The sequence below is a fragment of the Indicator indicator genome, chromosome 3 (assembly GCF_027791375.1).
Source record: "Indicator indicator isolate 239-I01 chromosome 3, UM_Iind_1.1, whole genome shotgun sequence".
Classification (NCBI taxonomy): domain Eukaryota; kingdom Metazoa; phylum Chordata; class Aves; order Piciformes; family Indicatoridae; genus Indicator; species Indicator indicator.
This window is the reverse complement of record NC_072012.1, coordinates 30,718,455-30,738,790: the sequence shown is the minus strand read 5'-3', so window position 1 is coordinate 30,738,790 and position 20,336 is coordinate 30,718,455. Positions and strand designations below refer to the sequence as shown.

The 20,336-nt window shown below is 35.5% G+C and overlaps 1 protein-coding gene across 1 annotated transcript in view; it reads right to left on the bottom strand.

The window, feature by feature from the left end:
* POT1 (protection of telomeres 1) overlaps positions 1 to 20,336 on the bottom strand; it is a 59,855-nt gene that overhangs the window by 25,914 nt on the left and 13,605 nt on the right. The window contains exons 7-10 of the mRNA XM_054399523.1: positions 19,016 to 19,063; positions 17,769 to 17,883; positions 8,292 to 8,422; positions 3,040 to 3,330 (exon numbers count right to left, since the gene is read on the bottom strand). Coding sequence (XP_054255498.1) covers positions 3,040 to 3,330; positions 8,292 to 8,422; positions 17,769 to 17,883; positions 19,016 to 19,063 — 585 coding nt within the window. The remainder of the gene's footprint in view (positions 1 to 3,039; positions 3,331 to 8,291; positions 8,423 to 17,768; positions 17,884 to 19,015; positions 19,064 to 20,336) is intronic.

Here is a 20,336-nt window from a genome sequence, read left to right as displayed (position 1 = left end):
TATTAGACAAGCATCAGTATTTAACATACACTTAATAACAAGGATCGTAATTTTTTTTCCCAAAATCTAAGTTCTTGATACGTTTAAGTATTGAAATATCAACAGAGTTATTTTTGAACTATCAAAGTTATTGTGAAAAAGTAAGATTACCGATAGATTTATCACTTTGGAACAAAAATCTTACTACTTAAACCAAACACTGACATTTCAGTGATAGCTGCTTATGACATATTCTATGAATTATAGTTTCCTGAGTTCCTGAAGACATACTCTTATCAAGGACAGCAGAAATAATGGTCAGAAATACGAGCACATTTCGTAGGATTTCATGCATACAGGTTTGACATGAGCTAATTTTCAGACAATTTGTGATACCAAGGAATTTTGTCCTATGAGCTAGGCACTGCAGCGGGTGAAGAGATGACAGCAAAGCTTAATTTTTAAAGGGTTTCTACTCTTTATGCTTAACTGTTATGGATCAAAGGACCCACAGGAAAAGATCTAAGAATCAGCAAACCCATATGTAAATACATTGAGAATAACTCATGGTTGAAATACTTATCCCAAATCAAGAGATAAAAGGAAAAACTATTCAGTGAAAATGGCCCATAACATCAAATGAATGTTTCCAAATAAGAGTGTATTCTGAAGGACTGAGATAATGAGGTGATACATGCTGCCACAGATTTAACAAAACAAACAAAGCCTATCATCTCCTGATCCTGTACCATAAAATACTTAAAACCACCTTTGAGAGGTTGCCCATTGCTTGAATTATGAAGCCTTTTCCGGAACTGAGCTTATGAAACAGATTTAGAACATTATATATTACAAATCTAAATCACATTGACAAAATAAAGAACCTAAAATTTGTCAAATTTTATGATTCAACTGGCACTCAACTTGGGATACTTTGGAGTTGTGTCCCAAAGTGACACAAAAGATGGATCTGACAAATGAATTTAAATAACCTGAATGCTCCCTGTCAGATACAAGGATGACTGCTTAACCTTAAAATGTCCTCTGCTAGAGGAACTACTGGGGCTAGCATCAGGGCACCATCTGGAGGAATTTGTAAGAAATGGTTAGTGACAACCTTTGATCAGCAAAACACTGAAATGGGAGAGACACAATGAAGCCGGGTTCTCTTTTCAGTATACTAATTGTATGACATAGCTTAATGTAGACATTTTTAACTGACACACAGAAAGAAAGAATAAAAGTAAAATACATGTGAAAGGCATAAATGACTGAGTAATTTCTAGTGTGCATTTTTAGTCTCCATCAGTTCAAGTTAAGAAAATCCTCAGAAAAATGTAAGCACCGACAAGTTAGTGATACTGTCTTTCCATCATAGCAGCCTCAGGTGCTGTGCATATTCCAATTCACCATGTCTAATATTAAAGCTATGCTATGGGTGATGCACAAAATCACTGAAATTCGTTTTAATTGTCTTTGAAGCAAACTCCACTAGTTATATAAGTTTAGCGCTTGAAATAATATTACATCTTGTAGTATAATTAACTATTAATATAACTGATATACTTGGAATGACATGATAAATTGAAATAGCTATTACAAAATATATAACCAAAATAACAGTATAATAATATTTAGTGATCATGTCATTTGAGGTGGTATTGAATTTGTTTTGTGGGTTTGGTTTTCTTTTGTTCATGTTTTTTCATTTGGTTTGGTTGGTTAGGTTTTTTGCTTGTGTGGGTTTTGTTGTTTCTTTGTGAGGTTTTGTTTGTTTAGGGTTTGTTATTTTAGTGAATCAACAAAATAATCAGAGATCAGTCTACAATTTAAATGCCATGCTTTAACAAGAGGAAAATTAGCTACAGCATACCAATTATAATTATACTACTAAAAAGATGTGACCGGAAATAGAAATCAGAAAAAATGATCCCTTCTTTGATTTCAAACTTTTACCTTCCTAAATCTATCCTAAGTTTCTAGTTCCAAATCATTATCTTTACTATACAAAACTGACAAAATCCACTTCAGATCTTACAACAGATGGGAGTGGAAATATTAATAATTCAAGAAAGCACTTGTCTCTGTCCTTGCAAAGGGTCCTTCAATGCTGAACATATACTTATTAATGACCAACTTACCCTCTGCAAAGTTCTGAAATTTGACTGTCTCATTTGACACCTATTTCACAGGAGATAACTAAATGGAAATATTTGTAACAGCTGCAAAGCATAGTATAGGATGACAAAGTTTGTTTCTGTGCAGAGCATGCATTATTCTGCACAAGAAAAATCTTTATTGCTTTAATTAAGAAATAATGTAGTGTGCTGTTTCTAAAAATGTAACAATACAGATTAATACAGTGGAACCAGTAACTGATTTTATGAAATCATAAACCAGAAAATATCAGGCTATTCATCACTCACTTGTAAAAGAAAAAAAATAATAAAAAGGAGTTTCATAATAACACCAGACACACATCTAGAGATGAAACCAAGAAAATTATGCAGACCTCCTTTTTATATAGGTGATGTTATGGATCACCCTTGGTGGCAGTTTGCATTTTGTACATTCACTGAGCACTGATCTGTGAAGTGCTTGTCTATAGCTAAAAGAAACTATCCACAATCCATCAAGATAAAGAACATAAAAATTTTCTAGATAGTGACACTTACTGACTTAATTATATCCAGTACATCTAGAAAAAAATATAAATAATTGCTGCTAATTAAAACACAAGGTAAAAATCTAAACCAGTATTTTTTGACTTCAAGAAATCTTGCAATATGTACTTAAAGTGTATGTGAAAAAATGATCCATACCAATGCCATCCTAGAAAGCCTCTCTAAAACTAAATCATATGAACAGCTTTAAAGAGAACTGGGAATTTTGTATAGTTTTCATAGAAATAAAATGGTCAAGGATCATAAATTTGCTCAACCTCAAAATATTCATCTACATAACATTATTCAAACCAATGAATACGTCTGCTTGTTTGAAAGCTGAACCATGATGTCTTAATAATAAATCTAACAAATTATTTAAAAAAAAAAAATCTACCTTTAGAAGAAAAGAAGATCCATCCACTTTTGCTTTTCCTACCAGCTGGCAAGTGAGATCAAAAAACAGCATTGGCTGAACACCAGACAATTTTGCTGCAGGACCAGATATGGAAAGATTACTGGCAGCCCAAACACGTAATTCTTTAATTGTTTTAATTTCTTCTTCCACGAAAGTGTATACTTTGCTAGAGGTTCGAGGAACTATTGGTGCTTCTACAGTTCCATCAAATGTCAAGGACGCAAATCCCCCACTGGTAATTCCCTGCATCTGTCCATTGTACTCCCTGATCTGTAATAAAATATTAAAAAAAAAACATAAATAGTTGCAGTGGTTTGAAATATACATACTTTTCTGTTTGATCATGTGCATGAAGAATGGACCATGATCATTTTTGTTCCTGGTGCTAATAGGAGAAGAGAGTCCAAAGGCAAAAACCTGAAGCGTGAGAAAGATTAAATTTTAGGGTCACACACAAAGTTACGACAGAGCAAAGTCATTATGGATCTCTGTTTTCTGTCTCTCACAATAGCTCTGCTTCCTGAGAGTATGGAACTGAAAAAGAAAGCATCAGTTCTAGGAGCTTTTTTAATTATTTTTTTCCTTTTCCTTCTATAAAGCAAATGGTGACCAGCTTTCATCTCTTGAATTACGAATGCAGCTTTCACAATTACTCTTATGTCTACTGCCCTGCATATGGCAGATCTGCTGTATCTTGCTGATTTAGCTGTGCATCTGCTACCATATAAAACAGTGTTCAAAGTCTGAAATATTTCTTCATGGATCTAGTAGGGTCTTATTGTTCCCTGCGCTTCATATATATAGCAAAGCACTGCACGAGTCATTATCCAGAAATGTCAAAACAGCTGTTTTGATCCATCCTTTTTTAATTAAAATTTGCTTACCAAAAAAGCAACAAGACTTCTAAATATATAGCAATTGTGAGACACCATAGTTCAGGATACCCAGTGCTCAATTTTCAATTGGTAGAATATTCTACTGATTTAAAGGTGCAAAATCTGAAAAAAGATGAAAAAAGTTCTAAAACAGCAACATTTTTTTACCAAAACACTGCTGTAAGATTTAGGTCTATAAACACACTGGAATTTTAAAAGCACAAAAATAAAGTATTCATTGGAAATTCATTAAAAAAACAGTTCAATCTTCCATTTACTTAAGTATTCTCCAGATCTGACCAATGCAACACATTAATTCATGATGTAGTTTTTCTTCACTCTAACACTGAAAAGCTTTAATTTTTTAACCATTAGGTTTAAATATTGAAAATGAAGGAAAAGCCAATGGCAAATTCAGGAAAATACTTAACTTTATAATCAGTTTGTACCCATTACCCATCATCTGGAAAAAAATGTTCCACAGTAACATTAAGATATTATCCAACATAAATATGCAGATCTACTTTAGCTGCTCCCACTGGCATCATATTCCACAGATTTTCAAAACAGGTATTCTTCACTAATTCTTTTAAATCATCATCAAAGTATCTTAACTTCTTTCTTACTAAGAATTATATCCTAGACCTCTAGCCTACTTATGACTACTTTCTCAGTTTCCCAAATCCGTTATGCCATCTTTTGAGCATTCATGAGGGTGTGCTTGAACACACTCACATCTCCTAGTATCCTCATATAGTGGAATTAAAATTAGCCTTAATGTAGAGAAAGGCATTTATAAAATAACTAACATGGTAAACCTGAAATATCATGATAAGAAAAGTATCAATGATCTTGAAGCAACCCCAAATGTCCTTATGCACAGGCATGTGGAGAAGCCACCGAATGCTCTCAAAGGTAAAGAGCATTCAACATTATGTAAGTGAATGACAGAACAAACAGGAAAAGTAAATGCATGAATGAGTTGTAGAACAAACTATTTCGTAACTGGGAAATGACCTATGTCAGACACACAGAACAAATGATGGCCAACAGAAATTCTCTGGGTTTGTCCTTCAAAAACAAATCATTGCTAAAGTGATGATGAATGAACAACATGTACAAAATCCCTGGGCAAACATTGTTTCATTATGGCACTAAATAAACTATAAAATATATAAACTATAATTATTCCAAAGTTAGATGACACACTTACTGCTGTCTGCACAAATATGGTTCATTTAATTTATATGGTGATAACCCATTCCGTTACCCTATTTTTGCTTTTTATGCATGAGTTAAGAAGTGCAGTGGTGATGAACTCATGCTGTGTAACCAAGAATTTCTCATGTTTAATACCCCCACTTCATTTGTTGCAACAACTGGAGCCTACATTCATAAAAAGTTAAGGCACAAAAGTAAGAGAGGAGAATAGTATTAATATAATTGTGACAAAAAGCTAGAGAATTAAAATTTTGTAATTGCTACAGAGATTGCATTATGCCGAGGTAGTCATATAGATAAAGATTATGAGAGGTTACTCCCTTGGTCATTCTTCTCCAAGTGTTCCATGAGTTAGGTCTGCAATGCTGTGTATTCAGGAAAAAGACCCACCAAAACACTTCCTAGACAGTGATTGTATCAGACAACTAGAGTAGGATGTACAAGATGAACACCTAAATAAGAATGTGCTTCATTTTCTCCAATTATCAAACATTAAAATGGAAACAAAACACCAATTCACTTCACTGGGAGAGAGGAAATAAATTCTTTTTTTTGAATCATTTACAGGTAATAAGGAGTTCTACAGAAAAGCCAATGAGGAAATTAACAATTCTATTGTCATTGCAGGGCTTGAATAATAAAAGAATGGCTCATCCAAGCTCCCAAATCAAGCAAGGATAAAATATTAGATTTAGTCAGCATCAGCAGGTTGCCTCTACCTTCCCACAGCTTAAACATTAGGCATTAAATCTAAAATATTAAGAGCATTCATAGTGAACCACAAAAAACTTCCAAGAAAACTCCATTTAAAATAACTCCTTCCTTACCATGAAGATAGTGGTTTGACAATTACATCACAGACTTAGCTCTTATGTTGGGGTAGGGAGACTCCCCCTCCTCCTCATCTCTGCATAGCCTGTGGTTGAAGGCCCGAACACAGTACTGAAAAATTACTGAGTACTACAATTCACAAGGAATCATCATAAGAAGTCAAAAATGTACTTCAAGGAATATTCTGAAATGTAATCAAAACTGGATGATCTTTCAGGTCTTTTACTGAGACACTTAACATTTTCATTCTCTGCAACAAATACTGAGCAAATAAAATTATTCTGTACACAGAGTAAACCCCCAAAAATCCTCTCCATTAAGTTATTAGTTCTGAATCATGGGACCTTGCCGATACCTGTGTTACTATGAGGGAAAGTTATTCATTAGCAGCTGAGAGTGCAGCTGGGGGCAGTCATTTTTAAAATGTGTTTGCTATCAATATCAACTTCTTTGAAGTCTCTCAGGACATCTCAGAAAGGGAAACGTGAATAAAAGCTGGAAGGACTATCTTTATCTGTCCTCGCTGGTATACACAGTCCTGACATGGTATGGCCTCTGCTACCCTGATTGCTTTCATTCAGCAAGCTAAGAGAAGGTGATTAAGGCCTGAAGACAAAAGAAGAGAGAAAAGTAGAAATTACAGACAGTGTAATTAGAACTCTAATTAGTCCATTTCCTTTTTCAACTGAGAACTTTGCTGCACAGCAATCACACACAGTCCGTATACTGGTTGCAAAGAAAGAGAGGAAAAGGTCACCCTCCTCTCAATTCACTCCTAGCAGTGAGCACCAGGTCTCCAGGAAGTCAGGCTTTTACCTGCTCAGATCAGATATGAAAACTTCCAAAGTCATTGTTAGTCTAGAGTAGCCAAAACATCACCATCCGGAAGAAGACAACTTCATTACTCTAGATCATTCTTACTTAGAGAGTAATTAAACAAAATGTCAGTATATGAGAAGATATGCATTGTGAGCAGTTGGAAGTCAGTTAGGGATGGAAACCACATAAACCAGCTCAGCTGCGATTGAAAAAAAGCATATGTGAGGATGGAATTAACAGACTGTCTTTAAATATTGAAATGCCATCTTAGGAGAATGATGAAATAACAATTGACAGGTATTTTAGAATGATCTCCTCAAAAATTTGATGCCAAATCAGGAGAATGATGAGGCTCCTTACATATGCTATAATCAACGGGTTTCCTTAACAACTTTATACTAAATAGTAGAACTGAGACTCTAGGATGTTTGCATAACAGAGGGTGCATACCTAAGTGCCCTGACACTGGTCTGAATCTTACCAAGTTATTTGTTAATGATCTCAGTGGTACATATCTCAAGTACTGGAAAAATCTCACTACTTTATACACTTATTGCTATGTTTTTATTTACTTTGATCTCCTGCTACAGCACATCAAAGCGTACATGCTAAATATTACTGATATTTGTCTCTTTTGTCATTCTTCTGTATAATCCTAAATTTCCTATAGCTTTCAAAAGTGTTGAAATATTCAAATTATAATTTTTTAACTAGCCTCCTTCAGGACATTTGCTAATTTCTTTTCTAATTATTTTGAAGAAAACAAAGATAGAATTATGTGTAGTTACCTTGCAAGTTAATATGTAACATGGACAATCATGTCTTTGCTACTGCTTTGCACCTAAGACCAGGTACAGTCCAGCATTACAAGACTTCTATTTGTTCTCTCTGGTGGGTGGTTCTTTCCCACACAGTTGCAGCAGGCATATGAAAAAATCCAGCAGAAGCAGGACCAAAGCTACAAACACTGTTTCCTTCACGGCCTTTCATACAGGTAAATATGGTGTAAGGAAAGAAAACAAAAAGAGCAGCAGCTAGAGCATTTTGCATGCTAGCAACCCCAGATGGATTATCTCTGCTTGGGTAACTCTCCAACTGATCTAAACTGCTCATAACAGAAGTAATCCCTCAATGCTGTTAATTCAAAGAGGAATAAATTGTACATTTATGTCACTTAAATTCTATTAATCTAGAAGTATTATGACAACTAGTCAACTAGTTTAACAAATACTCAAGAAATGATAATGCTCTACTGGAATTGTCATAACCACATCTTTTTTTACAGAGAGGTATTAGCTGTTTAGAAAATTTGGTAGTTTATTTCCAGCTTTGTTCCATACCATAGCAATAGCTATTTTACAAATCAACTGTTTTATCCAATGTCTCCAACATGTTAATTTCAATACATGGAGAATTAAATTATTCCTACAGTCCTCCCACTGCAAAAACAGCAAGCACGTAAACCTCTCACATCCTAGTACATACCTTTATTCTATGAAATCGAACAACATCTCCAACTTTGTAGATTTTTGGAAGGGAATCCAAATTTCCACTAAAAAGAGTGCACGTTAATTTCGCATTTGATGGGTCCACAAGTGTTACAACTGAGCAGTAATCTGTAAAACATAGAAGTGTTTGAATGAATAGGCATTATGAAGTTATTAATACATAGATATTAAACTTGGGTTGACTAACCATATGGCCATTTTTTTCTGCTATGATCTGTGTAGCTCTTCAAAAGTTAATTTAATTACAGGAGCACAACAACTGAAGTGCAGCTTATCTTGATGATAATTAGCCCAAATAACTGAAAATGAAATGAGTGATTAAGCACAGGTCTGTGAGCAAGGAACACACAAAACTTTTTCTTCCATCTGCGACAGGCATGCTATTTTTCAGGTTTCAATTACTTCCTCTATAAAATGATGAGGATATGCACAATCTTACACTATCTGATTCTAAGGTTTCTTTTTACACTGCCTTCTAAAGAGGTAATGAGTTCTGCATTTTCAAAAAGCATATTAAAGCATAAATTACCTTTCTTTCCAACAAAATATGTAACACATACTGCAAGGTTTACTCACATAGCAGTGGATAGAAAGTATAGTAAAAACTTTAAGAGTGCCCTTTTGAAGTTAAATTTTATTATAGAATTTCACTTCCATTAAGGCCCTAAAAAGTAAACTCAAAACAAGATACAAATATGACAGGGCAAACCAGCCCAGAATAGAGTAGTATTTGCAGATGGCAAATGAAACCTGTGTTTCCACTTCAGCTTACAGAAACGTGTACTCCGGTATCTTACAAACATAAAATAGTGTACACTTGCTCTTTTGCAGCACGGTAGGTGGCTAATCTGCCTCAGAACTTTTCAAATACCTAGTGTCAACCTGGCTGTATGCTTAGAACCTCAAACATCCACATATCTTGTCCTTGTTGCTTTTAATCAAGAAGACAGAGTGCTTTTCTTTTGGATACTTATTACGCCAGCATTTATTGAAACTCACAGTAAGTTCAGCAGATCCATAGAGCAATGACATCATAACCTGTTTTTTCTTTTACCTTGATGACAATCCTGATACATTTATATACACAAAATTTTAGTTTTCATAAAGAGATAGCAAGATCCTCAAACAAAAAGCATAATTGTTAGGCATTAACAGTATTCCGTGATTTAAAATTTACAATTTCTGAAGTCTGGACTCTTGCAATGATGATCTCACCACTGGTTTTCCATTTGAACATACCATTCCTATTACTATAATAAGAGTGGTGAAAAATTTTAAATAAAATTAGTTTGTACTTTTCTGCATTGGTGTAACACTGATTTACTACCTTTTCTTAGCATTTTTCTGTATTTTGAAAAGACTGAATATATCCAAAGAGTCTGCAGCATGCACAGTGCTTTCAGACTGGAATCATGAATGAAATGATTCTGCTACCACTCATTCTGACTAAAACAGTATAAACTGAACTACCCAAAATGCTTGGGCAACTCTCCAGTTTTGTAACATTGTCTACTTTAACTCATGTTTTTGCTGTTCCAATCCTATTTTAAAAATGTTTTAATTGTAAAAGTTTATTCATACTTCTGATCTGCACATAAAATGCAGACATACTGTCCAGAAAAAGGAACAGTTCCTCTATGTATACAATCCATTTACTTTTCCAATAACCTTACTATAGTGGACCCTTGTTCCAACTGAAAGTACTTTACCAATTTTTATGCTGCAGTTTGATAACAGCCAACAACAGAAACTCAACACTGTGAAAAGAAAGTAATTGCAACTCTTAGAAACAGAATTGCACAAAGACTTGCTTCCACTCTCTTGAGGTACTGAGAACACTGTTCAGAGAATTCTGCATCATGAACCGTGTAACACACAAAGACACCATCATAATTCATCAGGGAACAAGTCAACAGTAAAGAAGCAAAATTCACAAATTCACAATGAATAAATCTGTTTTATGAATTCTATTGCTTATATTCAAACAAACTAAAACTGGCTATATAAAACTGAGATTTGAAATGACTGACCAGAAGTTTCTTGTTAGTGTGAGTTTTCTCAACTTCTGTAATGGTAAAATTAAACACTGGGAGGCTATAAATGAAGTTCAAGCAACTGTGGTTTGTGGGTAAGCCCATGCTGCAGAAGACCTGCCAATAAAAGGACTGAGTGCCACAGAGAAACCCATACTGGAAAAGGTTAACACCCTTTGCCCCTTAAAAGCAATGGTAACTGCTACAATAAAAAGGGGTGTAAGACTAGGAAGGGGGAAAGAGAGGTGTCTGGAGTAAACTGGAGACTGGGAAGGGTGGAGGAAAGGTGTTTTCCCACAGTGTTTAAATGTTTCACTTTGTTTCTCAACACCTGAATGAACTATTAAATTTTTATGTTAAATGACAATGAATTAAATTCCCTATGTCAAATCTGTTTTACCTGTGACAACGTTTCAACTCTCAAAAATAAACCCCCAAACCAAAAAGCAAAAACTCCAAACAAACCAACCCCCCCAACTTCTCTCAGATGTAATTCTACAGAGCAGTTAGTAATAATGATGTTAAAGCAGAGTTTACATATCTGGGAACTCAACAAAGGTGTCATAGTGCTAAAAACAAAGCCAACAAAATCTCCATTGTGCGTTTTATGATACAGACACATAAATAACTGTATTCCAAAGAGAGATTGTTGTATTTCTTTGGGTATGAATTCTAGAGGTTAATTTAACAGTTCAGCTGCAAAGCGTTAAGAGCAAAAAATGAGCAATTAAGAAGAAATAACCATATTTATAGATCTACAATCCTCTGAGGACACAGGGTGATATGTTAAAGTGTGTTGATATAATCCAATATCAGAATCAAGAGTGAAGTAACAAAAACATTTCACATTAAAATTGTGGTCATTCTTTGATGTTGTGATTCTATAACCTTGTCAGCTTCATACATGTGTAGCTGCCTGTTTAAGGGGGGGAAAATTAACAACATCCCTCCATTTTCAATGCAATTAGCATACTCAAAAGACTAATAGTCATCCTACTCAAATTAGTATAAAACATTATATTTGTTTTATATAGCCAGAGAAAACCATCTACATAATATAGGTTCCCTGACTCTGAGATTTTGAATATCCATTCTTAACTATCACCTCAAAACATCACTTCTACAATAAACCTAATTAAAGTAGAGATCTTCAAGCATAGACTTATCTTCTGAAAGAGAGAAAGCATTGATCTAACTATGAATCTTCCTTTAGACAATCACATAGGTATTCCTGACTAACATTTAAGTGGGAAACCCACTATCCAGAATCAGTAACTTCCTCCAGAAAAGAGATAAAAAGATTTTCAGCAATTTTGTTGGCAATCAGGGACTCTAATTAGAGGCTGCCTTCTGTTTCTTGTATTTCAATACACACAAAGAAAGAGCAAGAGATTACTGTAGCAAATTATTCTCACAAATATTAATACTGTGTTCAAGAATTACTGAGGCCATTCAATACATAAGTGTCTATACTAAAAGCAAATAGTTGAACCAACTAACTGTTCAACAAAACACAGGAACAAAAATAGTATGAATATATACATAATCCTATCTGTGTATATATGCATGTACACAGATACTGCAGAAGCCCACCAGAAAACCTCTGAAGAATCAAACGAAGATGTTTTACTAACTACAGCTTGTTATGTCTATCCAACACGGTGATACATTCAAGAGATACATTCAGTAACCAGAAGCATCTGGCTAAACAGATGCTTTAATGCCACCATTTGTAAATTGTAGATCAAAGTAACTGTCTTGAGATTTCTTTATATTAACTATTTATTCGACTTTAATTTTTCATTTCCTTCTACAAGTTTTTTAAACTTTTATTTATCTTCAATATTAGATGACAGGAAACAGCAATTTTTTTAAAAGACAAACATGCACAAGCCACTGTGAACAGAAGGTGTTTTTTTTCAGCTACATAGTTTTAAACAAATTACAGGCTAAGAATGCTGATGAACTCCACTCATGGTCAAATATAAACGAAATAAAAACAAAACTGTTCAAGGATTTTAGAAGTGTATGTTTTGAAAATGCTGTCCCTTTATTAATTTTGACTCTTTAAGAATTTTTTTTTAATAAAATACTTACCATTCATATGCATGTCTACATGGGCTAAAATGAGATTATAATTCAACATGTGGCATATGAATATACAGTATATATCTAAGAGAACACATAAGGTAGAGGTTTCCTCAGGAAAATAGGCCATTATTTGTATGACTTGTTTCCTAGTGGCAAGGATTCTTCTTGCTATAATTCTTATTATGGATTATAGCATTACGGAAAACATTGACTAATATCTGCAAGAAAGGGAGTTGAAGAAGCAGTAGCATCACAGTGTCATGTCCCAAAAGTTTCATGGTCAAGCATACAATCTCTGTCATTGGACACTACAAAGACAGAGGCTCTTTTTATTTTTTTTGTATTTACTCATTTTGCTCAGGCTTAATATTTGTGATGATCTTAAGGAAGGGCGAGAGAGACAGAATCATGTTAAAAAATACACAATGTCTAAGACTTAAATTATTCTGGAATGAAAGCTAGAATGTAATGTTGAAAAACTTCAACAGACCTTCCAGCAGACAGAAACAAATCTGTTGTACCAAGCAGGATCAGTGTTTTAACATTCATCTACTGTAATAATGGTAATCAAAATGATGAATATTTGATTATAGATTGCATAAACTGACAGGGCTAAATTAGGTACTACTTACTTTCAGTGATATCACACTGTAAATCTTCAGCCTTAAGCTTTAATGTATGTAAGAAGGAGGAATATCTCCTATCTAGGGGCACATCTATACAGTGAATAAAGACCCATATGGATTAAATACAGTGGCTCCACTGCTCAAACTTCCAACATGTACCATCTTAAAGCTATATGATTCTATTAACACAGTGTTAGATAGGGAATGTATTAATTTAGGACTGTGACAGATCTAATGTGACTACAGAATTCTCTGGTGAGAGTCATTTCACACCCTGGCAATTCAGAGCAATCACTGAGTATTTTAACTCCGGATTGTGTAAAAAAGTCCAAACCCAACACTGAAATAGGTTGAATGGTTTTATACTAAACACCAATCAGCTAAAACTCTTTAAGAGATTTTGCATGATAAAGCAGCAAGTGAATCATAGCTATCTTCATAAATAAGAGACTTCTCAAATTGTGTCCCTAATCCTCACTAATATTGTTGTGTTGGCTATTTTTAGTATTACCAACAGAAACTATACAGGAAAGATATGTTAGGAATTTATTCATTATGTATAGGCAAGGACTACTAGATATATAAATAATAATTTCCCCTACTAAATTTCTACTGCTTATGAAACCGAAGTGATTAACTGTCAAATAAGTTACAAAAATCTGTCCTAGTTCTTTCAGTGACCTTGGAAGTCAGTGTATGCAATTTTATTGGTTTTACTTATCTGAAAAGAGAATTTTTTTTTCTTTCTAATTTCTATCAATCAGTGCTTGTCTAAGTAAGATGTTCAAAGGCCTCAGGTCACAAAGTCTTCTTAAAGCACCTAGGTAAATGATAAATCTAGACCACACAATCCTTTAAGAACTGCCCCTCCATGATTTGCTCAAGAATAAAAGTATTTTTCTGTATTTGATTCATTTCGTCCTTACCTATTCAACAATATGAACAAAGGAAATAAAACCTTTAAAAGATTTGTGAGGTTTGTTTTGTTTCTTTGCTTTTAAGCCTGAGATTTAAACCTATTATATTTTTCAAGAGGATAGTACCTCCATTCACCACTGTCAATATCCTGAAGTAGTACAGACAAAACTATCTTTTCAGTTGCATATAAACACAACTTAGTAATCTATTGCAATTGCAGGCTGAGAAATCAGTGAGCCAAACTTTTCAAATAAAAACGTATGCATTCTGTTATCTAAATACTATATAGTGTAAGACTGATAAAATTTGAACAAGTCTAGCACAAGCAAGTAATCATCAGACACTACCACAAAACAAAGATTTTGAGAAGCTTACTATACTGACAGGCAGATGTCGTGGGCTGCCTGGGCAGATCAAATAGATTAAATCCATATTGAAGTAATTTATCAAGCTTTTACACTAAAAGTAAAATACTGTTTCTCTGCTCTGTACAGGTCTAAATTATATTTGCACCTTTACAATTTTTTACAGATGAGATCCCCCACCCAAAGGAAGTGTTTTGTAAGCTTTTTAATTTGGTCCTTCAAAAAAGCAGAAAGACTATGTGTTATTATTGTTCTTCTTTTTAAGCTAGAGATTATTCATTCTCCAGTATCTGAAGGGGGCCTACAAGAAAGCTGGGGAGAGACTTTTTAGGATATCAGGTAGTGATAGGACTAGGGGGAATGGAATAAAGCTGGAAGTGGGGAGATTCAGACTGGACGTAAGAAAGAAGTTCTTCACCATGAGAGTGGTGAGACCCTGGAATGGGTTGTCCAGGGAGGTGGTTGGGGCCCCATCCCTGGAGGTGTTTAAGGCCAGGCTGGATGAGACTCTGGTCAGCCTGATCTAGCGTGAGGTGTCCCTGCCCATGGCAGGGGGGTTGGAACTAGATGACCCTTGTGGTCCCTTCCAACCCTGACTGATTCTCTGATTCTATGATTCCTATCTTCAAAGGAAACTTTACAAGATTTTGTTATACTATGAAGAACAGGGAAGTCTCAAAAACCTGGAGAACTCCACCAGCGGTGCTGAGTTGACCTTGGCTGGCTGTCAGGCATCCACCCAGCTGCTCTCTTACTGCCTCTCAACAGGACAGCGGAGAAAATAAGGTGGGTAAGTTCATGGGTTGAGATAAAGACAAGGAGACCTCTTATCAGTTACTATCATAGGCAAAACAGACTCAACCTAGGGAAGATTAATTTCTTGCCAATAAAAATAGGGTAGTATGGTGAGCAACAAAGACTAAAATACCCTTCCTTTCCACTCCTTTTTCCTAGGGTCATCTTCACTTCTTCATTGCCAACATCTCTACCTCCCCTCTTTTTCCCTTGAGCAGCACTGGGGAGGATGGAGAGTGGGGTGTTGAAGTCAGTCCACAACAGCTCCTCTTCTCTCCTGCTCCTTTCTTCTCACATTTTTTCATCTTTTCTAGAGTAGGTCTTTCCATAGGCTTCGGCTCTTTGGGATAACCCTGCACAAGTGTGAGTCCTCCACAGGTTGCAGTGTAGATCAACCTGCTCATCTGAGGTCTCCTCCCTATACTCCAGCACATGGAGCATCTCCTCCCCTGTGGACTCTCTGACCTTGGTGTCATAGGGCTGTTTCTCACATACTTTTATTCTTTACTCCTCACTTCCATGCAGTGTTCCACCCTTTCTTAATTTTGTTTTCTCAGAGGTGCCACCAGCTTTGATAAAGGGCCCAGCTGTGCCTGGCAGGAGTCAGCTGGAACCATTTGTGTCCAGCACAGGACAGCCCAGCAGCCCTCTGCTACTAACACTTGGGTACCTGCACCCCGTACAGTTTGCTTCCCCATTTTTTGATCCATTCTCAATGCCTGGCAGCCCCAAAATCCTTCTTTGTAGTTCATTTATTACTATCCAAGAATCCACCTCTGACCATTGAAGAGGTCTTTCTGGAGTCTTTCTCTGAATTAAAATGTTTTAAATACTAAGCACAATTTAAGTATTACCCATAGTTAAATCACACGACAGTTCTGTAAGTATTCAACTCTACAGCCAGAATAATTCACTATTATTTCTAAGCTAGCAGCATGATTTGATTTGCTATACACACAGCAAGCACACACACACACTTAATTTAGTATTTTACGAATTTCTGTGTTTCTAATTAGATGCCAGAATGTTTTTCTGTTTCTAGTCTAGATGTACTGTATTCTTGCAGATATTTTCACTTAACCATTTTTCATCATTTACATCTAAGAACATCTATTGTGTTCTAACATTCATAACATAAAACAATTGGAATTTGTACTTCGCCATTTTTGCTGTGCTACAATATGTGTTTGGTTTGTCTGGTGGAGTTTTGGTAGCATGGAAGGTGCTACAGGGGTGGCTCCCATGAGAAGTTTCTACAGTAGCTCCTCTGGCTACAAGCTGGACCAGCCACTGGCCAAGCCAAGTCAAGTCAGCATTACTGTAATAAACCTATTTAAGAGGGGGGAAAAAACTGCTGGGAAGCTTTTGTGGAGAGGTGTGGGACACAAAAAACACCCTGCAGACACCAAGATCAGTGAAGAAGGAGGCAACAGGGTGCACCCAAGCAGAAATTCCCTTGAGACCCATAGTAACACGGCAGGTTGACACTGCAGCCCATGGAGATTAACAGTGGAGCAGATATCCACCTGCAGCTTGTGGAAGACCCCATGCTGAGCAGGTGGCTGCATCCATATAAGGCCATGACTCCAAGGAATGTCTGCACTGGAACAGTCTGTCTATGGGAGAACTCACCCCACAGAAGTGATATCCAGTAGAACAATTCATGGAGAGCTGCAGCCTGTGGGATGGATTCACATAGAAGAAGTATGTGGACTGTCTCCCATGGGAGGGATAATATGCTGGAGCAGAGGAAGAGTTGGAGGTGTCCTTCCCCTGGGGTGGAAGGAGTGTCACAGAAAGCATGTGAAGAAGCAACTACAACTCCCACCCCCACTCTGCTGTGGGGAAGGCAGAGAAAATAGGGAACAGAGCTGACCCAAGAAGGGAGGTGTGGGGGGAAGGTATTTTTAGGATTTGGTTGCATTTATGATTGTTCCACTCTGATTTGATTGGTAAACTGGTGGTGGTGTTTAAATTTACTTTGATTCCCCAAACTGAGTCACCATCACAATCTGTTTTTCTTTTTGTTCAATTAGAAATACATTTAGAAGGGGAAGAAACAACAACAACCTTAAAATGCATCGTATATTTATAATAAGAAAATAATTTTATTAATTCTGAGTCAAATTCTATTGTGTAAATGAACTGAGCAAGGATATCACCTAACTGTGAGCTCACTGAGCACCTAGTGAAATAGTCCAATCACCTAGCAAAACAAGTACTGTTTTCTAGGAAAATAAATGCTCAACTGACAGAGAAAAAAATTATTCAATCATTGCATAGCTTCTAAAAGTAATAAATATGCTGACACTGTATTTATAGCACACAGTTACACAAAAATCCTTTCCCACCAGAACAGGTGCAGGGCTTTTGTACCTTTTTTTTCCCCCTCTTTTCCCTGTTTTGTACTGATAACATTAGCTTGATAAATACTTTCTTCATTTGATATCTCTACCAGTCTGCCTAAACTGACTCTGATATCCCTTGCCTATTGGTTGTCCTGTTTCCTTGATGCTAGTTGAGAACCATGGTTAAAGAATCACCTGAATTTGTTGTTCTGGTTGATTTTTAATGAACAGTTCTATTTGGTGGAGGAAATTTTAAATTTCTTGAATACAGCACATACCAGTTCCTTTGCTTACATATGGAGGCTTGAAGAATTTCACAACACCATACAAATTCACTATAGTTCCATCTTTAAGCTGATTTAGAGAAGTATATGCATATTTTGGTGCAACAGACTGGAAAGGAGCAGAAGAAAAAAATTAGGGGAGAAGAAAAAATTCATTCAAATATTCACCCAGAACATTGTCTTTTAACATCATTCACCCTTAGATCTCTTTTATTTAATATTTAAAAAGTTATCTATCTTACTCACCTTAGACTTTCTAAAAATACATACATATATATGTTCACAGGTTACTGAATACGGCACATAAGACTTATTTCCATTTCTTTTTGTGGACTGCATCTTCCTTGCAATAAACTAACCAGTCAGTTTAAGTAAGTTTCAATACATGGAACAGGTGAATAAAAGTCATTATAATAAAAAACGATGTAAAATGATTTTTTACTCATCGATTTTAACATACCCATTCAAGAGCCTTTTAAAGCACATACGTAAATAATTTTGTAGTTCTTACTGGCAGTGTCACTGAACAGAATCACTGCTTCGGTGGGGAGTGTGTTTTACCTCTCACAGCCACTGAGTAGGTGTTCCTATTAAAATAGCACACTTACAGACTTCCTTCTGCTGTTGAAGGACTACCCTTCTTGCATGTTAAGGTCACATTATACACTAATTAGTCTCTTTTAAAGGATACAAGTTCTGCCAAACTGACTGAAACTCGTGATTTTCAATTACTATATTAGGGGGGACAAAAGGTAAAACTCTTCATAAAATTAACATGAAGTCAAGTTGTATCATCTTCAGTACTCAATCTTTAACCTTAGTATAAAGAACAGTAAAATTTCATATACCAATTTCTGTGCCTTTAATATACTATCTCCTGCTAGAACTATAAAGGCTTAATTGAAATGGTAATCGAAAGAAAATTTACAACCAGTACATGAAGTCTGATTTTAAAACAAAGGAAGACTCATATTTCTACCTTTTTTAAGCACAAGCATACAATCTTCTTTCTTTCCTAAGCCAACACAGCCTATTTTGAGATCAAAATGGGAACTGTACTACTTCTTCATACTTTATTCTGCTTTCCAGGCACATTATTTGCAAAATTAAAAGCTAAACAAATGACTGCTGGGATGCTAGTATAGAAGTAAAATAAACAGGAAAGAAAAAGAATTTCACACATTCTTATTTACATGCAGTTAGTTTCACATGGTTTAAAGACATTCCAAATAAACACTCACCATAGATAAGGTTTCTGAAGCAGCAATTCTTTTTGAGTTTGCATAAATCTGAGGAGAAAATAAAAAAACAAAAACTCTCCAATTACAAAATTGAAAGCATTACAAATAAAACAAAATTTGGTAGCTTGAAAGCAAATAAAATGCTATATGCAAGTACAAAAGAATACTATAGACATTTTTGTTATGTGAATCAGCTCTGAAATTAGTACAATTGTAAAAAAAAAAAGTAAAAAAAGAAAAAATTACTCCAATTACACACAGACAAAAACTACTGCAAATAACAGATACGTGTTCTAAAGCAGAAATGCATAGTTGAGCATGTCAGGTCATACTATCAGAGCAGCATTTGAAAGTTGGAGGTCACAAATTCAGAACTGTGCTTCCTTAGCAAAGAACTCAAACAGGTTTAGGCTTTGTACATGCCAATAGTTAAAGCAGATCTACTAGATCTACTTTCAGTGACTTGTTACTCTCCTTTGGGGAAAAATTTAAAAAAAAAGTTGTCGAGGCAAACGCACCTGAATGGGATATATTGGATTTCAAGATGGTTCCTAAGGTGGTAGAGCCATACTTATAAGCCAGACTTACCTTCAGTGTAAGGTCTTTTGAAGAACTAAATGTGGTGATTTGACATAATGCTAGCACATACCTTATAATGAGAAATCCAGGGCTCACCTGCCATCCTAATGCAACACCGTAGCTTGTCTACCAGACACAGGGTCCTATGTCATAGTTGTGCTTTGCCTCTGCTAGGGAATCTGTTTTTGCTCTCCACACTCAACTGCATTCCTGAAGCTAGCATTGCTTCCATTTGTTTATTTAAATAGTCAAGTGAACAGGAACAATTGAGAAAGTGAAGCACAAAAAATTTGCATCATATCCATTAATTTTAAACATGTCAGTAAATTAAGTGCCACAAGTTCCATTCTGTGGTCAACAATAAGACAGGCACCTCCTCAGCACATCCCAGACATTCAGCGAGTTGCACATCTTCCTAGGGATTTCCTTGTCTCATGAGGTCCTGCCATAACTCAGCTGCATGCCTTATGCAGTACTTAGAATTTAAGTGTGGTTAGTTTAGACACATTTGCTCATAGTCAGGGCACAGTTTTGCTGTCTATTATCTCCCATGAAACATACTTTTTCTACCTATATATCATTATCTGTTTGTAATGTCATGAAACAGTCTGCACTGTAAGTGTAATTACTTTTGGTTCTCATTAAGCTGCCTGACAAGTTTTAACTATCTATAGAGGTCAATTCTGTCAAAAAAAAGCCTTTCTGAAATTAAAAAAAAGTGTTTTCTTAAATTTAAAATTAT